We start from the raw sequence: 21,401 nt of genomic DNA, 5'->3' as shown, positions 1-21,401 counted from the left end.
CCAAAGGGGTCGCGACCCACAGGTTGAGAACCACTGGATTAGAGGGTTGGAACTTTCTGTCCTACCCCCAGACTGCAGGGTTAGGAGAGGGGATGAAGATTAGGTTCAATCACCAATGGCCAATGAGTTCATCAATGAGACGTATGTAATGAAGCCTCCATAAAAATCCAAAATGATGTGGTTTGGGCCTCTTTTGTGTTAACGAACACATGGAGATGCAGGGAGAGTGGTGCTCCCAGAGGACCTGGAATCTCCATGCTGCTTCCCCATACCTTGCCCTATGCATCTCTTCCTGCTGGCTGTTCCTGAGTTAAATGCTTTTCTAATAAACAGGTGATCTACTAAGCAACTCGTTTTTGCTGCGTTCTGGGAGCCCCTCGAGAACGTTAACCTAACCCAGAGGAGGGGGTCCAGTTTTGTAGGACTGAGTCATGAACCTGTGGGATATGATGCGACCTCCAGGTAGATAGTGTCCGAATTGAGCTGCAGTGTAGGATTCCCAGCTGGTGTCAGAGAATTGCCTGTTGTTGGTGTGGAGGAAACCCCCACACATTGGGATTGGGTGCAGAATCATAAAAAGGCCTATAATAAGGCCAAGTTTGGCAGGAAGTAGCAAGAAAAGTAAAAATGTCAAGGTCATAGCATTACAAAATACCAGGCAGATCTAGCTCCTTGTCTACTCTCTTATTATTTTTGTTTGATCGTGTTTTCCTCAGGAAAATGATGTCATTCTCGAAGGCCATCACAGTACTACTGAGTAAGTAGGAACTTGAAGGAATTGATATCAGATAAGGCCTCCTTATACCATATTTGAAAACTCCAATTAGCACTCAGGGGATGATATTGCTTCCATAAGTGCTAATTTAGTAAACACTATGCAGGCCGCCTGAATAGTTGCCCAAGTTTCCATATAAGTAAATCCACATCATACAAGCATCAGAGATGCGAATTACCAGCTATCATAGCAGAGGAAGCATATTTCTAGTCTTGCAGGTGGCTACTTCCACACCCATGTGGTATCCAGCTTTAAGGACTCTGCCAGGGGATGCAGGGAGAGGATGTCAAGGATTTCACCTTCAAGACACTTAGGATGGCCCTAGCTGGTTTGGCTCAGTGGATAAAGCATCGGCCTGAAGACTGAAGGGTCCCAGGTTTGATTCTGGCCAAGGGCACAATCTTGGGTTGTGGGCTCAATCCCCAGTAGGGGTTGTGCAGGAGGCAGCCGATCAATGATTCTCTTTCATCATTGATGTTTCTCTCTCTCTCCCTCTCCCTTCCTCTCTGAAATCAATAAAAATATGTTTTAAAAAAGACTCTCAGGATGGATCAGAGACCCAGTACAAAAGGTTACTATGGGGAATCAGCCATGAGCCCTGCTCTAGCCTCTCCTCTGCTAGATTCTAGTTGTTTAGATGTGAAAGAAATGCCCGGGGCACCAACATATAACCACTAACTTCCCACAGAGCAGGTAACTCGCTTTCAGTCTAAGGGGCTGAGATGAGACAGTGTCCATGACCTTCAAGGGAAAGCTTGGGGTCCATGGTATGTGTGTGAGATGTTGAGGCCCAAAGTCCCTGCCCGACCAATAGCTGTGTGATTTTGAAGAAGACACTTGCTCAGTCTGAAGCTAACCTCCTATTTATCTAAAAGGGTGCTTCTAGGGTTCATCGTGTCATAGACATCTCCATTACAGCAATAATAGTACTGTACTGTGATTTGAACTTTGGAAATCTGCATCCACTGTGGACCATGAGCACCTAGAAGACAAGGAACTTGACATTTCTTCATTGCATCCCTAACCCCCTCCACTGGTCCATAGTAGGTGCTGGTAAAAGCTGGCAGGATAAAGGTGAAAGCATGTGATTTATGTCAAACTGGCATATGGTCTCATTATGATTCATAGCATCTGGGGAGAGAAGACAGCTAAGATAGTCAGGATGGGGATGAGAGTGGTGGGTGTGGGGTGGGTGGAAGACAGATAAGATTTTTATCTGTTAGAATCAACATATCAGAGATGCTCTGTGGTAGAAAGATGGCTCGTGCAGATGTTTAAAATTAGCTTCCCCTGACGGTTCCTTAGCAACCCTCTATCAGAACATTATTGCTTTTAATGTGCACTGCACTATGTTTACTCATACATCGAGTAGCTAGGAAATGGCCATTGTGCACCGAGAGTGAACAAAAAGATAGGACTCAAAACACCCTCGTCAGCGCCCTTAGGGAGAGGAACAAATAGCCAGATTCTCTGGAGCCCTTCCCTCTTGGGCTGCCCATTAGGGGTGCCAATCACTGGCCACAAAGCCTTGTGTTTTCCCTCTTTGGCTTCTCCTGGCTTTCCTTTGTTTGCTCAAAGGCATTGGCTGCCATTCCTTTTATTCACTGAAGGGAAGTGGGTCAGTGACTTTGTTTTACGTCAGGGCGGTAAACTTAAAGAAAAACTCCAAAAAATTAACAGCAGTAGCACAGTACCTCCTTGGATGAGGCAAAACATCTAAAGCTCATATGGGCTGGAGGGAAAATATGGTGGGGGAAAATGCTATTTTTGAATGGGGGGCTAAGTATACAAGGTCAAAGTGATGGGGAGAAAGAAATTAAAGGCATTAATAATGTCAATGCCTTTCTTTGTTAAGGTAGTATTCCATCTCTGGAAGTAAAAAAAGTAACAAAATAGTATATAAAAATTTAAATCTACTTATAATTAAATGATGGGATAAGACACAATTTTTAAATATAAAGGCCATCAAATTGCAAGTTAGAGTTCCCACCACCACTGTATACCAGGCATGTCCTGGACTCGCTGTATTGTATAGTTAACTGTATGTCCCTGGCAAAGGCACCATTAGGGCACTAATTTCCTCGTCTGTAAAAGTTACATAATTGCTCTTACATAAAAGCTACCTCATAATTAACTCTGCAGAGTAATGTGCAAACCAAGTAAAATACTTTCAAAATGCAAGTTAGTATTCTATATTTCCAGAATCATCTAGATTACACAGGTATTTAATTTAAACCAGAATCTATGGCCAGAAAAGTCAGTCATCCAAACCAGAAATTCACATTTAAAAATAAAATCTTCTCACAGTGATTCCAAATTGGCGTTCTGTCGGCATATGTTTATTAAATGTGGAAAACGGACATACTAGCTGGGTATTTCCGATAGTGGCCTAACTCTAGTAAGTCTGAGTTACTGCCAGGTAGTGCAGCTTACCTCTTGAACTAGGGAAGGAGTTGTTGAGTTGCTCCATCACTTCCTCTAACCCTGTGCTTGTGTCCTGGGGAGGACTCAGAAGATCTTCCTCACCTTAATGAAAGCAAACACAAACAATGGAAAATTACACTTCAGGAAAAAATTAGAGATACTAGAGAAAAGGCCCATGATTGCATCTAGAAATCCATTAAAAATTCATTTCCACTTGTTCATAAATAATGTAAATAAAAATACCCCTCTATGCTTACTAATTAGGAAACAACTCCTTAAAGGGAAAAAGAATTCCATGTGGGGATTTATCTATGTCATTATCTTTGCAGAAGAAAACTGTACATCTGTTTAAAGTTTAAGATAAAGTTGACATAGGTATTTTGTGTCCTATTAACAAAGGTGAGACATTTTTTCTTTGTAATAAAAATTATTATTGGACACTTGAAGTGTATTTTCAACACAAAAGAAAATAAGACTGTGACATTTTGCATTTAAGAAGGTAAGAAAGAAAGGAGTGGAGACACTGAGTATTTTCACCACTTTTTCCTTTGACATTTAACCAAAAATACAAACAAAAATGAAGTACCTTTAAAGTCCAATGTAACAGGAAGAAATAAAAGTTGTATGTGACTTATATAGGTGATAAAATATTAATATTTGAAGAACTGTGGATATGGGGAATAGTGGGGAGTTATATTCCTTTCCTCTTTGTTACATGGAACTACTTTATCATAATATTGTTTTGGAGGCTAATAAGGGGAAACTTTTTTTAATTTTTGAGAATTTGTTTATATGAGGAGAGAATGGTTATTTGGAAGGCAAAAAATGTTGGGATGGATGGTTTTCCTCAGGGAATGAGAGTTTCCTTGTAGGTTTTGTTGATCTGTGTTCTCTGTTTAGTCACATGTCAAAGAAATACACCTCAAACAGCATTTCAGTAAGGGAAAATTTTCTTAAGTGAAAACAAAATTATTTTGAACTTTGAAGGTTCTTGGAAACTAATGTTTCATAACATTGTCTTCTAATAGTGAAAATAACGTCTCTTCCATCTCACTTTGTTCCAGCATATTGTCACTTTCACCTAGAAGACCTTGCTTCAGCAAGTCACCAATAAGGAATGAAACCTAGTTTCACATCTGATCAGGAAATGACTGGAGAGCCAGTGATATAATGACTTAAAGATGCTAATATTTAAGGTCCCTGCCACTTAAATTTGCAACTATGATTATAATCCTGAATTTATTAAGTTTTCATCCTTGGTTTTTAAGCGCAAGCTTAAAGAATGCTTGGCAGTGCTCACTATTAAGACAAAATCAGCCTGGCCGGCATGGCTCAGTGGTTTGAGCGTTGACCTATGAACCAGATGATCACAGTTCTACTCCAAGGTGATTCCCACAAACATGCATAAAACTCCCTTTTTGATTATTAGCTATAACTGTCACGGCTTGTTTGAAGTTGGCCCCCCAAAATGACTGGAACATTTTTTAAATGAATGTTTCAAAATAAGGAAAGACAATCAAAGTTAAAATATACCCTGATATAGCATAATGTGATAGACACTGAGGAAGTGGAGAAAAAAGAAGTGAAATGACTCAAAGTTAATCTAGGAAAAAAGAAATGGAATGGTTTGCTATGGGCAAGATCTTTTTAAAGTCTTCTGAAACTCAGCAAGATGTTAGGCTTTCTTGAAAGGATGACAACTCATCTGACTCACTTCCCTTTCCTCAATTCAAATGATGATTTTCCTACTTGCTTAAGAAATGACTTTAGCGAGAACCTATGCAGAAAAGACCTAGGAAACCTTATTCCTGTAATTTTGCTTATACCTAAGCAAAGTATTTCCTCTTTATACAAAAGGGAACTATGTACTAGAAAATTATTCTCTCTTAAAAAGGGGTCTGTGTATTAACAACTATGCCCATCATTATTTTTCTTTGGATTACTTAAATCACATATAATGTTTTAACCAATTTCCAACTTGATGTGTGATTACTTCATGACATGTTTTTTCTGCTTTCCTCCAGTTTTTCAGAAGAAAAAAAAATGATTTATCTAGTACTTGAGGTTAGCTTCAATTACTTTTTAAAATTATATTTGGGGTAAATGGTTTCAATTTTACATTAAAATGTTGTGTATAAGTTCTTTAATTATGGTATACAATGATAACAGTGATTATTAGCCAGTCAGTGTTCAATGGTGGTGAAAAATATTAAAATTAATAGCTAATATTCTTTTATCTCATTGTGGTTACAAATTGCATTTCCCTGATGATTAGTGGTGTTAAGCACCTTTTCATGTACCTGCTGGCCATCTGTGCTGCTTCTTTGGGAAAATGTCTATTCAGATCTTGTGCTCATTTTTGAATCAGATTTTTTTCTATTGAATTGTATGAGTTCTTTATATATTTTGGATATTAATCCCTTATCAGATATATGATTTGCAAATACTTTGTCCCATCCCATAGGTTGCCTTTTTATTTGGTTGATGGTTTCCTTTGCTGTAAGGGCGCATTTTATTTGACGTAGTCACACTTATTATTGCTTTTGTTACCTTTGCTTTTGATGCCAACTCCAAAAATTTCATCACCAAGACTGGTATCAAGGAGCTTACTGCCTACCTTTTCTCCAAGGGGTTTTATGGTTTCAAGTCTTATGTTCAAGCCCTTAATCCATTTTGAGCTGATTTTTCGATATAAGATAGTGGTCTTCTTTCATTCTTTTGCACGTGGATACCCAGTGTTCCCAACACCACTAACTGATGAGACTATCCTTACCCATTGTATGTTGTTGGCTCCTTTGTTGTAAATAAACAGACTATGTATGCATGCATTTATTTCTGGGCTCTATTCTGTTCTGTTCATCTATGAGTCTGTTTTTATGCTAATACTATATTATTTTGACTACTATGGCTTTGTCATATAGTTTGAAATGAGGAAGTACAATGCCTCCTGCTTTGGTCTTCTTTCTCAAGATTGGTTTGGCTATTCAGGATCTTTTGTGGTCATGTTTGAAGGCAGTAAAAAATTGGGTTGCAGAGGAAAGTGGATTTTGAATACCATGCTAAGGAGTATGAACTTTATTCTGTAGGCAAACAGGAGTCACAACGTATTTAAGGAGAAGAATAATATACAATCTGAATGTTAGGAGAGTAACTGGAAACATCTGGAAGATGGCTTGAAAAGGGAGAGGGACAAAAAAAAAAGAAACCAATTAGGAGAGTACTCATATTGTCTGTTCAGCTGATCACATGATGAAGGCTAAATTTGGGCAGAAATACTGAATTGAAGAGTTCTGCAATTTATAAGAGAGGTAAAACAGATTGACCTTGATGATTTAATTGATGATGGTAGGACTTAGCTAAAGAAATTAAGGAAAGGGTTGGTTTTAGAAGTGATGGTTATATTTAGTGCCTGGTTGTGGTGATCATATCATGGGGTGTATACATATGTCCAAGTTCATCCAAATGCATATATTAAATGTATGCAATTTTTGTGTATCAATTATACTTCAAGGGAGCTTAAAAGTAAAAGAAAGTAGATAAAGGGACAAAGTCTGAAAAATGACTGCCTTTGTGTAGCTTGTAAAATTGGAAGAAATGTTCTGGAGGTTGACCAGGATTTCAGATTGGGTTATATTTTTATCCAGAAGACACTCAGTAGAGAGATTTAGGACTTATGGTTATCAACATGGCAGAAGCCAACAAATGGAAATAGTGCCAAGAAAGCGTAAAGGGGAAGGAGAGAGAATGTTAGGAAAGCCTTCAGGTGATGAGCTGAGAAAGATACAGCATCGCCTATGTGGTAATTGCTTATAAAATTTTAACTTTAATCCTATCATGACTAAACAAGCAGACAGATGCAAATTGAGGAACATTCTACAGAACAACTGGTTTGACCTCTTCTAAAATGTCACTGCCATGAAAATGTAGAGAGCCTGGGGAAGTGTTCTAGATTAAAGGAGACTAAAGAGACATGGTAACTAGATGCACAACATGACCTTGGTTGGATGCTGAATGAAAATAAAAAAGCAAAAAGCTATACAGAATATCATTGGCAGAACTGGGGCTATTTGAATTTTAAATTATGTATTAGATAATAGTATTGTATCAGTGTTAATTTCCTGAGTGTGATAATTCTATTGTAGTCATGTATGCAAAGATCTTTCACCTTGGAAGATACATGTTGAAGGATTTAGGAGTAAAGTGTCATTATGCATGAAACATAATCATTAAGTGGGCTAGTGAAATGAGAAACAAATCAATAAACTCTACACATGCATAAAATATGCACATAAAATATAAATATATACAGTATATATAAAGCTGTTAACATATAGATATACAAAATAGATGTGACTATAAATAAATAAAGCAAAGGTGGCAAAAACACTGAATTAACTGTAATTCCGCCATAAGTTTGAAATTGTTCTAAATCAGAAGCTAAGGAGTCTTTAGACATAAGGAGTCGTTAGGAAGTCAAAGGCTCCTGTGTGTGTAGCTCATGAAAGCCAAGAGAACATAACTGTTAATTTCTATTTCTTTGTCTGTCTTTTCCAATAGAATGTAAGCTTTATTAGGACACTCTTCCAGTAAACACACATATAGTACACAGTGACTTAGCAGTGATAAGTATTTCATGCTTTGAGGAAGCACTCCACTTATTACATAGATCACCAACTATGAATTCACCATATTTCACTTTAAAAAGGTCATTGGGGTTGTTCATTTAAAGAATGTAACTCTCTATCCAGAATATGGTTCATAGACTTTGGCACATAGACCTTCAAAGTATGAGGACACCCATTGCATTTGTTTAAATACCTGTGGGCATCCTTCAAGAAGATGGTTGGGTTTTTTCTTCTTAAATGAAGTTGCCTTATACATTTAAAAAAATCTCCTTTGAATTCAGTCTTTACTCTCAGGGAACAAACTTAACGAAAGAGCCTACCCATTTTATATTGGCAAGTTATCTCAGCCTATCCCAGACCCCAGAATATAGCAGTTTGTCCTTGGATTCAAGTTCTACCAATCTTCTTGGCTCCACAAATCATCAGGACCGGGGCTTGATGTGCACTTTACCTTGGGTGCTTTCATGGGCACGCTGGATCTTTGTGGGTGTTGACATGCCTAAATAATTAATGCTTCTAAGCACCCAGGGCTCTGAGTCTCACGGCTAAAATATGTGACTCAGTTTCATACGCTTTGCTTACTTCAAAAAAGGGGAAAACCCTGCAGTAGGAAATAACAACAGTGGTTCTAAAACTCAGTTGTTTGGGGAATTTATGGAGTTTTCAAAGGCACACAGTATCTTTTCATATACTGAGCGATCTTTTACAGACCCGACCGTCTGCTAGCTATCTTCAGATCTCATGTGGAGACAATAAATCTAATGCAGAGATTGCCCTAAATTACTAAGGTGTGGGAAAGCCAGGAAAACAACATCAAACATTTTCTCTTCCTTCACAATACTTTGCCCAGAAATGATATTAGATAATTCAGTCGATGATTTGAACGTCCCAGCAAGGAGTTCACCCTTCCCAGACCTTAAGAGATAACAAAATCCAGGAGTACCTAAGACAGACACTTACCCATGGATTCTGAAGTTTGACTGCCAACCACCCGGAGCAGCATAGGCTGACTGCTGTCTGACCTCTGAAGAGAGGTAGAAGGCGAGGACACAGTTGTTCCATTCACCTTGGCCTCTGCTTGGGGCTAAGGCATCCATAAGAAAACAGAATTATTTTTCATAGTAAACACTCAGATATATAAACATAAAACCATTATAGACATTCAGAACTCAGAAATGATGACCTTTCTTACTTAGAAACGTCCCAAAGATTATTAAATTTGGGAAATTTCACCATTTATGAGCTCCATGGATATTGTTTTTGTGTCTGAGTTGTGCCCCTTACGTGGTTGAAAAAAAATCACAGCTTCAGTGAAAAAGGATATATAAAAATCAGCAGACTAAATCATTAAAATATTTAGAAGGTCATGTGAGAATGGTGAAACCATTGGGGGCCACAAAAAATGTAGTGGAGAATTCATACTGTTGTGAAGCAAGATGGAGAAAACATATCCGAAAAGGTAAAATTCTCAGAAAGCCAGGACCATGTGCAGGTAGGGTCTACTACAATGCAGTATCTTACTAGGTTTTCAATGGAGGCTTAAAAATTATATTTTAGAAAACATAAGGAAAAAACCCTAAGGTATACCAGAAATTACAGTAATACTAATTGCTAAAAAGAGAGTTCCATTTTAAGAGGTACAATTTTCACTTTTAGAAAACTAGTGGAAACCTTTAGGTACTTTTTTTTTTTTTAAGATGAAGTTTAAATCACTCAAATAAAAACATTTTTGTAGGAAACAATCTTGAACAAATATTAACAAGCACACTAGTTTTCCTTCTCATGTCCCTTGATATCTAGCACATTGCTAGGCACATACTAGGTACTCAACAAATTAATGCTTATTGCACTTCTCAAAAGGCGGTCTGTTTTTTTAGTTTTACTGAAGAGAAAAAAAGCACAATTTTGTAAATGTCCCAAGTTAAAGAGAGGGGGGCCTCACTTGCTCCAGCAGCTGCCTTAGCCTATGCAGCTGGGACTCCAGCTGTTTATTGTGGTCTTCCAGGATTTGCATCCTGGCTTCCAGGCGGCCTTTGTGTTGACGAAGTAGCTTGGCCTCAGCAATGAGCTCAGCATCCCGGGGACTCTGAGGAGAGGTGGGCATCATTTCAGGAGGAGACGGCAGTGGGGACAGGCCTTTGTGTTCATGCTGCTGCTTCAGACGATCATATTCTGCTTGCAGATTCCTGTTGGCACCAAAGAAGTAAAAAAAAAAAGAAAGAAAGAAAGAAAAAAAGAAAGAAAGAAAAGAAAAAGAAAGGAAAGGGGAAAAAAAAGTAAGTTCAGTATCATCACCAGATTTCATATAAAATGGTAGAGATGCACCTGACCACCACCAAACACAAAAGCAAGCAGAAGAGGGGCACTTAATGAATGGATTTTTATGACGACGATCTTAGTAATGCTAAAAAACAAAAATAAAATCAGAAGCGTCTGCCGGGTGTGTGAGGTGAGGTGCTTTTCAACCTTTTATTTTATACAAAAAGCCTCATGAATGCTATGTTCAGACAAGTCAGCAGCAAAAAATTTAACCATTTTGTAAATACTTCTCTATAATGTCATGAGATTACAATTTTTATACCTCTATCAACATGGTGGTTTGCATAAAAAACCATCAGCTATTTCAACAGCAATGTATAAGAACATACTAAGAATGTACCCAGGTACCCAACACACTGCCTTAATACGTTTAACACTTGCCCTATTGTTTTCAAATCATATTTGAAACAACAAAATATAACAGTTAAAGCTGAAGCACCCCGACATGCCCTGATCAATACCATATCAGTCCCTCCTCACCATCACCCCCAAGGAGGTAATGCCATCCTGAATCCCGTGTCCATCATTACCATGAACATATCCACAAATACTAGGATAAACTTAACAAAGAAGCTGATAGTCGGCTGTTTTTTACCTACAAAAATGGCCATTTCATGTAATTCAATCCCAAAGCATTATTTTTCAAGTTCTTAAACTTTCTGTTTAAGAACTTTATGTTTAAAAATGTACATACCATGCTAAGAGTTGCTTTTTTGCCTTCAACACGGTTTTGATGGGTTATCCATGTTGATACATAATCGTTTGCGATTTTAAGTGCTGTAAGGTATTATTCTGCTGCTTTAATATGCTAACAACATTCTCCTGTCAATGGGCATTTAAGTTTCCAACTTTTCACAATTACAATGATGCAATGAATTCCCTTCTACCTGTCTCCTTGGGTACCTGTTTAAGAGATTCTTTACAGAACATATCCAGATGTGGAATTTTGGGGTCCCAGTAACATTTGCATTGCTACATATTACCAAATTGCTCTCCTAAGTGGTTTTCCAAATTTACTCTCTTACCAATAGTGAATGAGATTTTTTATTAAACCACATCTTCATCAAAGACTTGGGGTTATCAAACACTTAAGTATTGGCCAATTTGATGGGTGCATTTTAATTTGTACATCCCTGATTACTGGTGAGGTTGAATTTCTTTTGTGTTAATTGGCTTTTCATGTTTTCTTTACCCATTTCCCCTCTGGATTGTCTTTTTCTCATTAAAGTTCTGGTTATATTCTGGATGCTTATTGTTTTGCCAGCTATGTGCACAAAAAAATATTATCTCCTACCCATATCTTTGTGTAGCTTACCTTTAACTTTGTTCCTGGCATCCTGTTGTACAAAAAACTTAAATTTTAACATATTACTCCATTTTCTTTTTTTTTTTTTAAGTTTTGCTTAAGAAAATCTTCCTTGCACTTACGTAATGTTTAACATTTTGTTCTTCACATTTAGGACTTTACACAGAATCATTTGTGTTTGGTGTTAACATACGATCTACTTTTACTTTCCCCCATAGATAACTTATTAAGCCAGCCCATTCATTGTATAGTTTTCTCCCCCAGTGATTTCTAATGGTATCTCGGCAATTCGTTAAGAGTCCATAAACACACAAGTGTGCTTTTGAGCTCTCTATTCCATTTCGTTGGTTTCTTTGCATATCTCCGCCCCATGCAGGTGCTACACCGCAGCTTTAAATAAGTTGGTGTGTGGTAGACCCTCCCTTTCCCATTGTTCTTGACTTAAAATTGTCTCGGCTCTTCTGACCCCTTTGATCTTCCCTATGATTTTAGTGTCACCTTTTCATATCAAAATTCTTGGTGAAATTTGGGGGTTGAATTACACTGAATTTATCGATTAAACTGGGAAGAACAGACTTCATGTTTTTGAGTCTTCATATCCAGAAATGTGGGGAAGCTCTTCACTTCTTCTGGTCTCATTTCACATCCATTAATAACGTGGTGTAATTCACTGTGCCTTTTCCTCTAGCTTTTCAGGTTGAATGCTTAAATCATTTTTTTTTATTTTTACACTTTTCAATAAATATATTTAGGACTACAGATTCCCTTCTTGCTTTAGAATTGCTGGAAATACAATTCCCATTATGACACTTCTGCTATTTGATACCTGGTGACTGATTAGAACTCTTGGCTACCTTTTTTCCAGTTACAATAAATACCAAAATAAGAGGACAGATTTCTGTTGTTCACAGATGATATTTCATTCAGATGAGAGAACTTCCTATCCACAAATGTGGAGGACCTATATCTATGAGAAAAGATATGAGATGCAAGTGAGGTGAGAAGAGTTTTCCCATTGTCCCACTGGAGAAAGTAAGATAATCTCATGATCAGGTTTCCTGTTAGGGAAATATTTCCTGTTGTTCATTATCTGGGCAGAGAATGGCATGTCTTCCAAAATGCTTAGTTTCAAAATGATGCATCTTCACATTAAAGAAGAAATAAAATCCAATCTATTCTTTTTTTTTTTAAAGCTCTACCCTATAGCTAACGTTATAAGTTTTCTAGGAATTTAAAGTCATGTAGGTGAAAGGGCGAGACCTCAACCTAGAGGCCCTGATGCCCAGCGCTCCCCATGGTCAGTCCCAGCGTTCCCCGAGGCGGGCTCCCGCCAGCCCGCCCCGGCCCATCTCACTGGCGCTGGGTTGGCCGCCCCTGGTCTGGTTTCCTGCCCGGGAAGGCCAAGGGCCGCAGAGAGGGGGTGGGCCCGGGGCTCTGGGGGAGCAGGGGCGGCACGAGCCCCCTCCAGCAGGGGAACGGTGCCCCGGGCTCCTGGGTGCTGGGGAGCGGCCTGCAGCCTTCGGAGAGGGATGCCTATCGAGGGGCGAGGACTGCGCCCTCCATCTTGCCCTGGGTCCTCCATTTTTGGGCAGAGCCATGTGCTCGGCGGGGCTTCTTCCCGGAGGCCCAGGCCACTGCTGGCCACGCCCAGGATTTCTCTGGACTAGCCAATGACAATCAAAGGAAGTGCGCGCCATCACTATGACCACATCCTGTGTAATGAGACACCGACACGCCTGGCCAATCGGCGGGGCCCACAGTCCCCTCTCCTGCCCTTACTCCACCCTCCTATAAAACCCCCCATCCCATCAGGCTTCAGTCTCTCTCTGCCACCTGCTGCTGTGCCAGTAAGGGGGGCAGGGGAGCCAGACCTAGGTTTGAAATAAATGACTCTTTGCTTTTGCATCGGACTTGCTGGCTCCCTGGTGGGACCTTGGGAATCTTGAAATCTGGGCACAACAGTAGGAAACCAATATATGACTTTTTCATCGACAGGAATATAATCTCCTATCTGTCTTGATTGACATCCCATCAGTTCTCAATCTTCAAGGACAGTTGTGTGTGCAGTTTGTTTTGTAGCAAGCTGCTTTGACAGAGCAGTAATAAGTAGAGATTTATCAAAATAAGTTTACCTTCAGCCAGATTCTGCATATAGGTCCTCTGGGTGTGAACCAATGGAAGCAGTTGTCCACATTAATTAAACCCAATCTCTGACCACTTAACTGACAATCACCTAAATGTTTCTGTGAACTTGAAGCAGCATCCAATGTTCACAAGGTTTCACTTGACAGGAATTTTCTTCTATTTTTTCCCCCCTTGCAATATTCACTGAAAGAAATTCACCTTCATTGAAATGTTCCAACTGGTAATACCTTCTTATATAAGGTCCTATTCAGGATTCTTCTTTCTACTCTATCCAATCATCCACAATGTTATTTTTGAAAACATTGTGATACTATCCTGAAGACCATGTCTAAAAACAAATTATTATTATCTTGCCACCCACTTTTCACAAAGGTACTGGCATTTTTTAGAGAAGTCTTCCTTGATATCTTGATCCTCTGGGTCTAGTTGTCTACAGATTCTCCTTTAATGAGTTATTTTTACGTGCCCTTGTTCAGAAAACGTGGTTTAGTATATACAACACATTACATTTCAGTTTTTATGTTTTCCAGTGAAAAACAGAAAAGGTCATTTGAATCAGCCAGGGCCTCCCAAAGCTGAGCTGTGAAGAATACCAATTGCTCCTAAGTAGAGCCTTTCTTGCCTTCCCAGATGTTTGAAATTTCTCTCGGGAGACCATTTCCTTAAAAACTCACATCCTTCTTCAGTTCTGGAAGATTTTCAGCTATTACAGCTTCAAACATTGCTTCTCTGCCATTTCATCCATTCTCTTCTGAGACTTCGATTAGGTATATTTTAGAGCCTTGTGGCCAATTCCCCATCTCTTTTAATTGCTCATTTATATTTCTTATCTTTTTCTCTTAGCACTGTGCACAGTAAAGTCCTCAGAATCATCTTTTAATTCTCTTATCTTCTGTGACTGGGTCTACTCTATCCTGTCTATTGGGTTTCGTAGCTTCAGTAGGGGAGGCCGGGGGAATGTCAAGGGGGGGAAAAAAGGAGACATATGTAATACTTTTTGTAATACTTTAAGCAATAAAACAAAATAAAAAAAAAGTTGTGATAGTTTTTATTTCCAAAGATGTCTTTTTCAGATCCATCTATTCTTCATCTATTTGTGTGTCTTAGTTTCTTGCTATTTTTTTAAACAAATGGTGTTTTCTTGTTTATGTCTTTGAGCACATCCTAAATGTACTTACAAGCAATACTTGCTGTACCATTCTATCATTTTACTTTCATCTAGGCTTAATTCATCTTTTGATGGTCAGTTTGGAAGGATTCTCTCACCTTTTCATGTGTTTTGGATTTTGGTTTGAAGACACATTTTGAAAGAGATGGAGTGTGTGTGTTTTCCTCTTCTGCTGGAACTCACCTCTCCCCATCAAGTGGTTTTGTTTTTTATAAAATATATTTTATTGATTTTTTACAGAGAGGAAGGGAGAGAGATAGAGAGTTAGAAACATCAATGAGAGAGAAACATCGATCAGCTGCCTCCTGCACACCCCCTACTGGGGATGTGCCTACAACCAAGGTACATGCCCTTGACTGGAATCGAACCTGGGACCCTTGAGTCTGCAGGCTGACACTCTATCCACTGAGCCAAACCGGTTAGGGCGTCCCATCAAGTGGTTTTGTGGCTGTTGCCATCTGCCATTCACAGGCCTCTAGTCTGTAAGAGCTTCTAGATCTTATATTGGTAATCTGCAGCAGTCACACTGAATGATATGAGTGCAGTTGTTGTGAGTTTCATCACCAGGCAGCATGGTTCATGTCCTGGTATTAAAGCTCTGAAGTTCTCTTTCCCAAGTGCACTCCCCACCTGTTTCCCAGGCTCCACACATTAGGTCCATGGCTGCATATAAGCAGTAGTCCCCCGCAGCAGTCCAAACTGTTCTTTTTACAATGTCCTTTCACGTATAAGTATGCCTATGTATGTGCCTTTCCAGGTGTGTTTTTGTGGGGCCCTGATTTCAAATGTCTGGCTCTGGGCCCCCACACCTTGTGAGGAAAATTGTAATTCCTGTTATGACAACAGGAGCTGAAAGCCCACTATGCACCACATACGGCTCACTGTGCCCTGTGTTTGTTTGTTTCCATTTCTGGTCCAGAGAGATGTTCATCTTATTTTAAAGCCCAGCTATGTCTTTTCCATTTTTGTTTCACTCCATATATTATCTACCACTGGATAAATGGTAGGAGCTGAGGAAGATGCCTTAAAGCAAGAGCTAATGTGATCTTGATCAGAAGACTACCAGGGTTTGCTGATTTTGTAGCTGTGTGATCAATGTTTCCTCAGTATCTATTTAAACCTAAATTCACCAGGACAGGATTAAATGAGCCAAAGGAGTTCCCTTCTCTTAAACAAATATGTAACATACATAAACCTTCTATTAAACTCAGTAACAAATTTGCTTTTGAGGGACTAGTTTTTCCTCTTGAAGCTCTGAGGCAGGACAAGCTGTCATGCCCAAACTCTGAAAAGCCAGCAATAGCTCAAAAGAGGTATCTTGGCCAGAAACCAAGTAAAATACAGTTCTTTGATTTGAATCTAAATTTTTACAAATGATTACAAAAATAATCAAGAACAACTGATGTTCAAGAGGTTGAATTAGAGATAACTTTACTAAATGTTTCCTGATAAACATGATCACAGTTACAGGACTGTGCTAGGGCATATTTATTTTTAGGGGCTGGGAAATTAAGTCATTTAGCCTTTATAAAATAAGGCTTATATTTAAAACACATATGCCAACACCTTTAAAAGTTATCTGACTCTACCCAGTTTGGCTCAGTGGATACAGCATCTGCCCACTGACTGAAAGATCCTGGCGTCAATTCTGGTCAAGGGCACGGACCTCTGTTGCAGACTTGATCTCCCCAGCCCAGTCAGGGCATGTGCAAGAGGCAACCAATTTGATGTGTCTCTCTCACATCGATGTTTATCTCTCTCTGTCTCTCCCCCTTCCTTCCACTCTCTAAAAATCAGTGGAAAAAATATCCTTGGGTGAGGTTTTTAAAAAAAACACACCCAAATGCTAGATTTTTTTTTGATGCAGTATCTATAAAGCACAGGAGATTGTTCCCATAAAAGATCATTGAGATACTTACCACTGTTAAGTTGTTTTAAAGCTTAACCACAAATACAGATTTTACTCATTTTATCAGCTGGCTATCAATTTACATCGTTCCAATATATATTCTGCTGTTTTTGAAGTTATACATGTACATCTCACCCCTACTGATTCTCTAATTATTAGAATGTGTATAGAGTAATTTCAATACAGAGAATACATGTCAGCGATCAGACAACGACTCCAGAGAATCTATTTACATTCTTCATTATCTTGTAAATTATATTTCTCTAGTAGCTCCCGAAAGAACACTAATTCAAATTCACTGCACATGGCCCTATCATCACAATTTCTTCCTGCAGCTAGTCATCCTAAAAAAAAGTCTCCCATCCATTATTAATTTCTTATTCTCCATAGAGCTGAACACACTCCATCCATTCTACAACTACATAGATGTATCTGATTAATTTTATGTCACCAAGTGTATAAATGTGGTTGTCCAGATACAAAATTACATTTTAAAAAATTTCTAGTCAAGTAAAAATTTTCCTAACCAAGTAATGGATATAAGAGATGAATCAGATTGTTCTTACTTCTACCTGCTGAAACCATGATGTCTCTTGGCCCTTCTGGCAATCATTACTAGCTACATATTAGTTATGATAAAGAACATTACAACCATCTTTGTGTAATTAATTTACAGAAGCCAAGTGTTTTCAAAGTACGTTGTCTACTCTTTCAATGGAACTTTCCTAGGACGTGTAATTATATAGCTGTATAATGGTATTTTGAAATGGTCACTTTCCTCTGATCAATGCCTTTTACACAGTATTATACATTAAAGTGTATAAAAGCATGCGCACACACAGAGTCTACTTCATAAAGTGGAAACAACTACAAAGGTCTGCATCTAAAAAGAATAGGCCCTGAGAAATCTAGTTTTACCCTCATACAATATTAAAAGCAGCTAAATCAATCTGGACTCAGGCAAATGTAATACATCCTACAGAACCATTACAGCAACTGTAAGTCTAGCAAATTAGCAATTTCTAAAAAGAAGATGAAGACAAATTGTGCAAGCATGATCTATTTTAAAAACTGGGAATGGCACATGGACTTTCAATTATAATAAAAATATTTAAAGCTATACTGCAAAATTGTATCCAATACAAAGTAAAAAGTAACATCAAACTAGATGGAAAAAGACATCAATGTGCCTTGGCATTACCAGTGTTAATTAAGGAGAGGCGCACAGGGTGGAAAGTTAAAGTATGCATATTTTAGGGCTGCCTTGAGCAAAACAGTAAAAATGTCAGGACTACCAGGCTCTTGTTTCTAATCTGTTTCTCTTAACACTGTCCCTCTTTCATGCACTCAGAGTTCTTAATTCCAACCCCTTTCCTACTGAAATTTTATCAGCATAAAGGTGTTATATAGAAGTTATTTAAACCTTACTGGGATTTTATAATAACATGCCATTTCTTCCAGTGATATCTGCATTTTAAGAGATACTGAAACATGTAAAGAAAAATAAGATTTTTTTTCACATTGCATTTTGCATGCCTTTTATCACCATGGCTGAGGGGGGACTTAGAAGAGGGCTTGAGAGCCTGATTTTGTGGTCAGAGAGAGTTTAATTCACAATTAGGCTCTGCCACTTTCTGAGGCTAGGAAACTTAAGCACTCAGCCCATCAGGAGGATTAATGAGCCAGTATGGTTTGTATTCAATATGTACAACTTTCTGAGAACCCCACCCAGCCCATTCTAAGTATTCCATAAATGTTGGTTATTATTATTGTTGCTGTTTCTTATTTCTCTCCTTATTCTGAACTGTTTAGATTTGGAAACTCAGGCATGCTGAAAACTTCCCGTTAAAAGAAAGCACTTAGCCCGACTGGTGTGGCTCAGTGATTGAGTGTGGACCTATAAACCAGGAGGTCACGGTTCAATTCCCAGTCAGGGCACATGCCTGGGTTGCAGGCTCAATCCCCAGTGTGAGGCGTGCAGGAGGCAGCCGATCAATGATTCTCTCTCATCACCGATGTTGCTCTCTCTCTCTCCCTCTCCCTTCCTCTTTGACATCAATAAAAATATTTTTTAAAAAAGCACTTAAGTTATCTTAAATAAAAGCATTCTACAAAGACTTATTGAGCTTGGCAGAAAATATACATATAGAGTGCTCAGAAACTGATTTATCATCCAACATTTGCTCTCTGTATATATACTTGAGTTATAGCTCTCTACTCATTATTAGAGATACCCTTGAACTGGGAAATTATTGTATATTTTCCATCATCAGTACAAAATGAAATCACTGGCTTAAGATTACTAGGATGAGATCTAAGATTTGACAAAGTCTGCTGGGTATGTGACAAAATCATCAAATTATGTGTGTAGATTATTGCTGTAATAAATATTTGGACCAAGTCTACAGGTTAATGTACCTAGATGTACTCTATTTTGGGGATACACCCTTGACACATCAATCTGTATCTTGAGTGAATTCCAAGAGACAGAATCTGACAATGTTAATTAGCTTTAGTTTACCTTCAATTATTGAGATATTTTTCACAAATTCCTGATCAGAGACTAAGACATTATTGTCTATAGAATAAATGTATTCATCAAAACTTCAACACAAGAAGAGAATTCATTAAAAATCCTAACTGTTATGCCTTAAAATAAGCTAAGACAAAAATAACAGTAGCTAGTCTTCACCAATCAAAAGTACACTAGTACTACAGAGGTTTTAAAAGTGAGGAAGTCTAGTCCCCAGGAATAGTACCACTGGGTAAAGTGTGTTTCAATTTTCAGACAAATACAGGAAAATATCAAACTTCCGTTGTCTGTGGTCAGCGAAAAGCCTTAACAGTCTCTAGGACAGTGGTTCTCAACCTTCTGGCCCTTTAAATACAGTTCCTCGTGTTGTGACCCAACCATAAAATTATTTTCGTTGCTACTTCATAACTGTAATGTTGCTACTGTTATGAATCGTAATGTAAATATCTGATATGCAGGATGGTCTTAGGAGACCCCTGTGAAAGGGTCGTTCGACCACCAAAGGGGTTGTGACCCATAGGTTGAGAACCGCTGCTCTAGGAGAATCATAATTTTAAGCTTTGTGTGTCCAGGCTTGAGTCCCTTATGAGTAGACTTGGCCTTAAATTCTTCCAGTAAATTCATCGTGATGGCCTACATTTTCCCTTCCTGGCACACACTGCTGTACATTCTTGCCATATCTGATCCTATGGCCTCCTCTATTACAATAACAAAAACTACAGGATCATTTCTTTAAAATGAGTCTCAGTATTTGTACACGAATGTTCATGGCACCATTATCCCTATTAGCCAGTAAGTGGAAACAACTCAAATGTCCATCAACTGCTGAATGGATTAAGAAAATGTGGCATATCCATATGACGGAATAACATTCAGTAATAAAAAGAATTAAGTACTAATACATGGTACAACAAAGATGTTCTTTAAAACACTATGCTATGTAGAAGAAGCCAGTTACAAAATACCACACCCCATAGTGTTCATTTATATGAAATGTCCAGAATAAGCAAACCTGTAGAAACAGAAAGCATATCAGTAATTATTTAGGGCTGGAAAAGGGTTGTTTTGGGAGAAATAGAGAGTGACCAAAAACAATCTAGGGTTTCTTTTGGGGCGAGGAAAGTATTCTATAATTGATTCTGTATAATAGTTACACAACTCTGTGAATATCCTAATAACCACCAAATTAAACACTTGAAATGGGTGAACTATATGGTATGTAGATGATATCTCAATAAAACTCCTATATGAAGTTAAAAATAAGTTCTAGAAGCAGGGTCAAGATAGTGGAGTAGGTATATCCTGAACTCACCTTCTCCCACATACACATGGAATTTACAATTAAATATAGACCAACCATCGCTGAGAATCACTGAAGAGTAGCTGAACAAAAGACCTAAAACTAAGGCTATAAAGAAGCCATATTGAGATGGGTGGGAGGAGCAGGGATTTAGTGTGGGCAGGCCCCACACTCACAGAATGGTGATTCAAAAACAGGAGAGAGATCTCAGCCACAGTGGTCCAACCCCCAAACCAGGCTCCCCAGCCCAGGGGACCTGTGCCACAATGAGGAACCCCCATGAAATGTGGCTTTGAAAACCATCAGGGATTATGTCCAAGAAAGAGGAAGAGCAGTGAGAGACCAAGACGCTGCTCTTAAAGGGCTCAAGCACAAACTCAAGCGTGAATGCAGCACTTTGAGAAGTGCCTGGGTCACACAGAGAGGAATGAAATTGACTAACCTTAGGGTTGAGAGCTGGAGGGTCCGGGATCAGTGGGAACTCTCTCTAGGGGATAGACTGCAGGTGGGCACATCTGCTCCTTTGTTTCTTTTATTGTATTCTCCTGCCACCTGGCTGGCCTGGATCAGGTGGGTGCCAAGTATGTCACTCTCCATGAACCTGGCTAACACTATTTGGTCCACCCAACCTGCTCGCGCTCCAAATGGCTTCAGACCTCACACACATGTGGAAGCCTATTCCAAGTGCCCTCAAGCTCAGCACAGGCCATCACCCGCCTCAGCTTATGTTGTAGCTCCTACCAAGTGGCCCTAAGCCTGACACAAGTGCCAGCCAGCTGCAGCTTGCATCGTATCTCCTACCACAGGGCCCCAAGCCTGGCACAAGCAGTGGCTGGCTTTGGCTCCCATCACACCTATTACCAAGCTGCTACCCCAGCGCAGCCAGCTTAGGCCAGA

At 39.0% G+C, this 21,401-nt stretch overlaps 1 protein-coding gene across 6 annotated transcripts in view; it reads right to left on the bottom strand.

Annotated features, from left to right (window-relative positions):
- DMD (dystrophin) overlaps nucleotides 1-21,401 on the bottom strand; it is a 2,282,236-nt gene that overhangs the window by 11,753 nt on the left and 2,249,082 nt on the right. For all 6 annotated transcript variants that reach the window (XM_059679269.1, XM_059679268.1, XM_059679272.1 and 3 more), the window contains 3 exons: nucleotides 9,767-10,010; nucleotides 8,785-8,908; nucleotides 3,209-3,301 (listed from right to left, as the gene is read on the bottom strand). In XM_059679269.1, coding sequence (XP_059535252.1) covers nucleotides 3,209-3,301; nucleotides 8,785-8,908; nucleotides 9,767-10,010 — 461 coding nt within the window. The remainder of the gene's footprint in view (nucleotides 1-3,208; nucleotides 3,302-8,784; nucleotides 8,909-9,766; nucleotides 10,011-21,401) is intronic.

This window comes from Myotis daubentonii, chromosome X, assembly GCF_963259705.1.
Source record: "Myotis daubentonii chromosome X, mMyoDau2.1, whole genome shotgun sequence".
In the NCBI taxonomy this organism is placed as follows: Eukaryota; Metazoa; Chordata; class Mammalia; order Chiroptera; family Vespertilionidae; genus Myotis; species Myotis daubentonii.
This window is presented reverse-complemented; position numbering and strand designations above follow the sequence as displayed.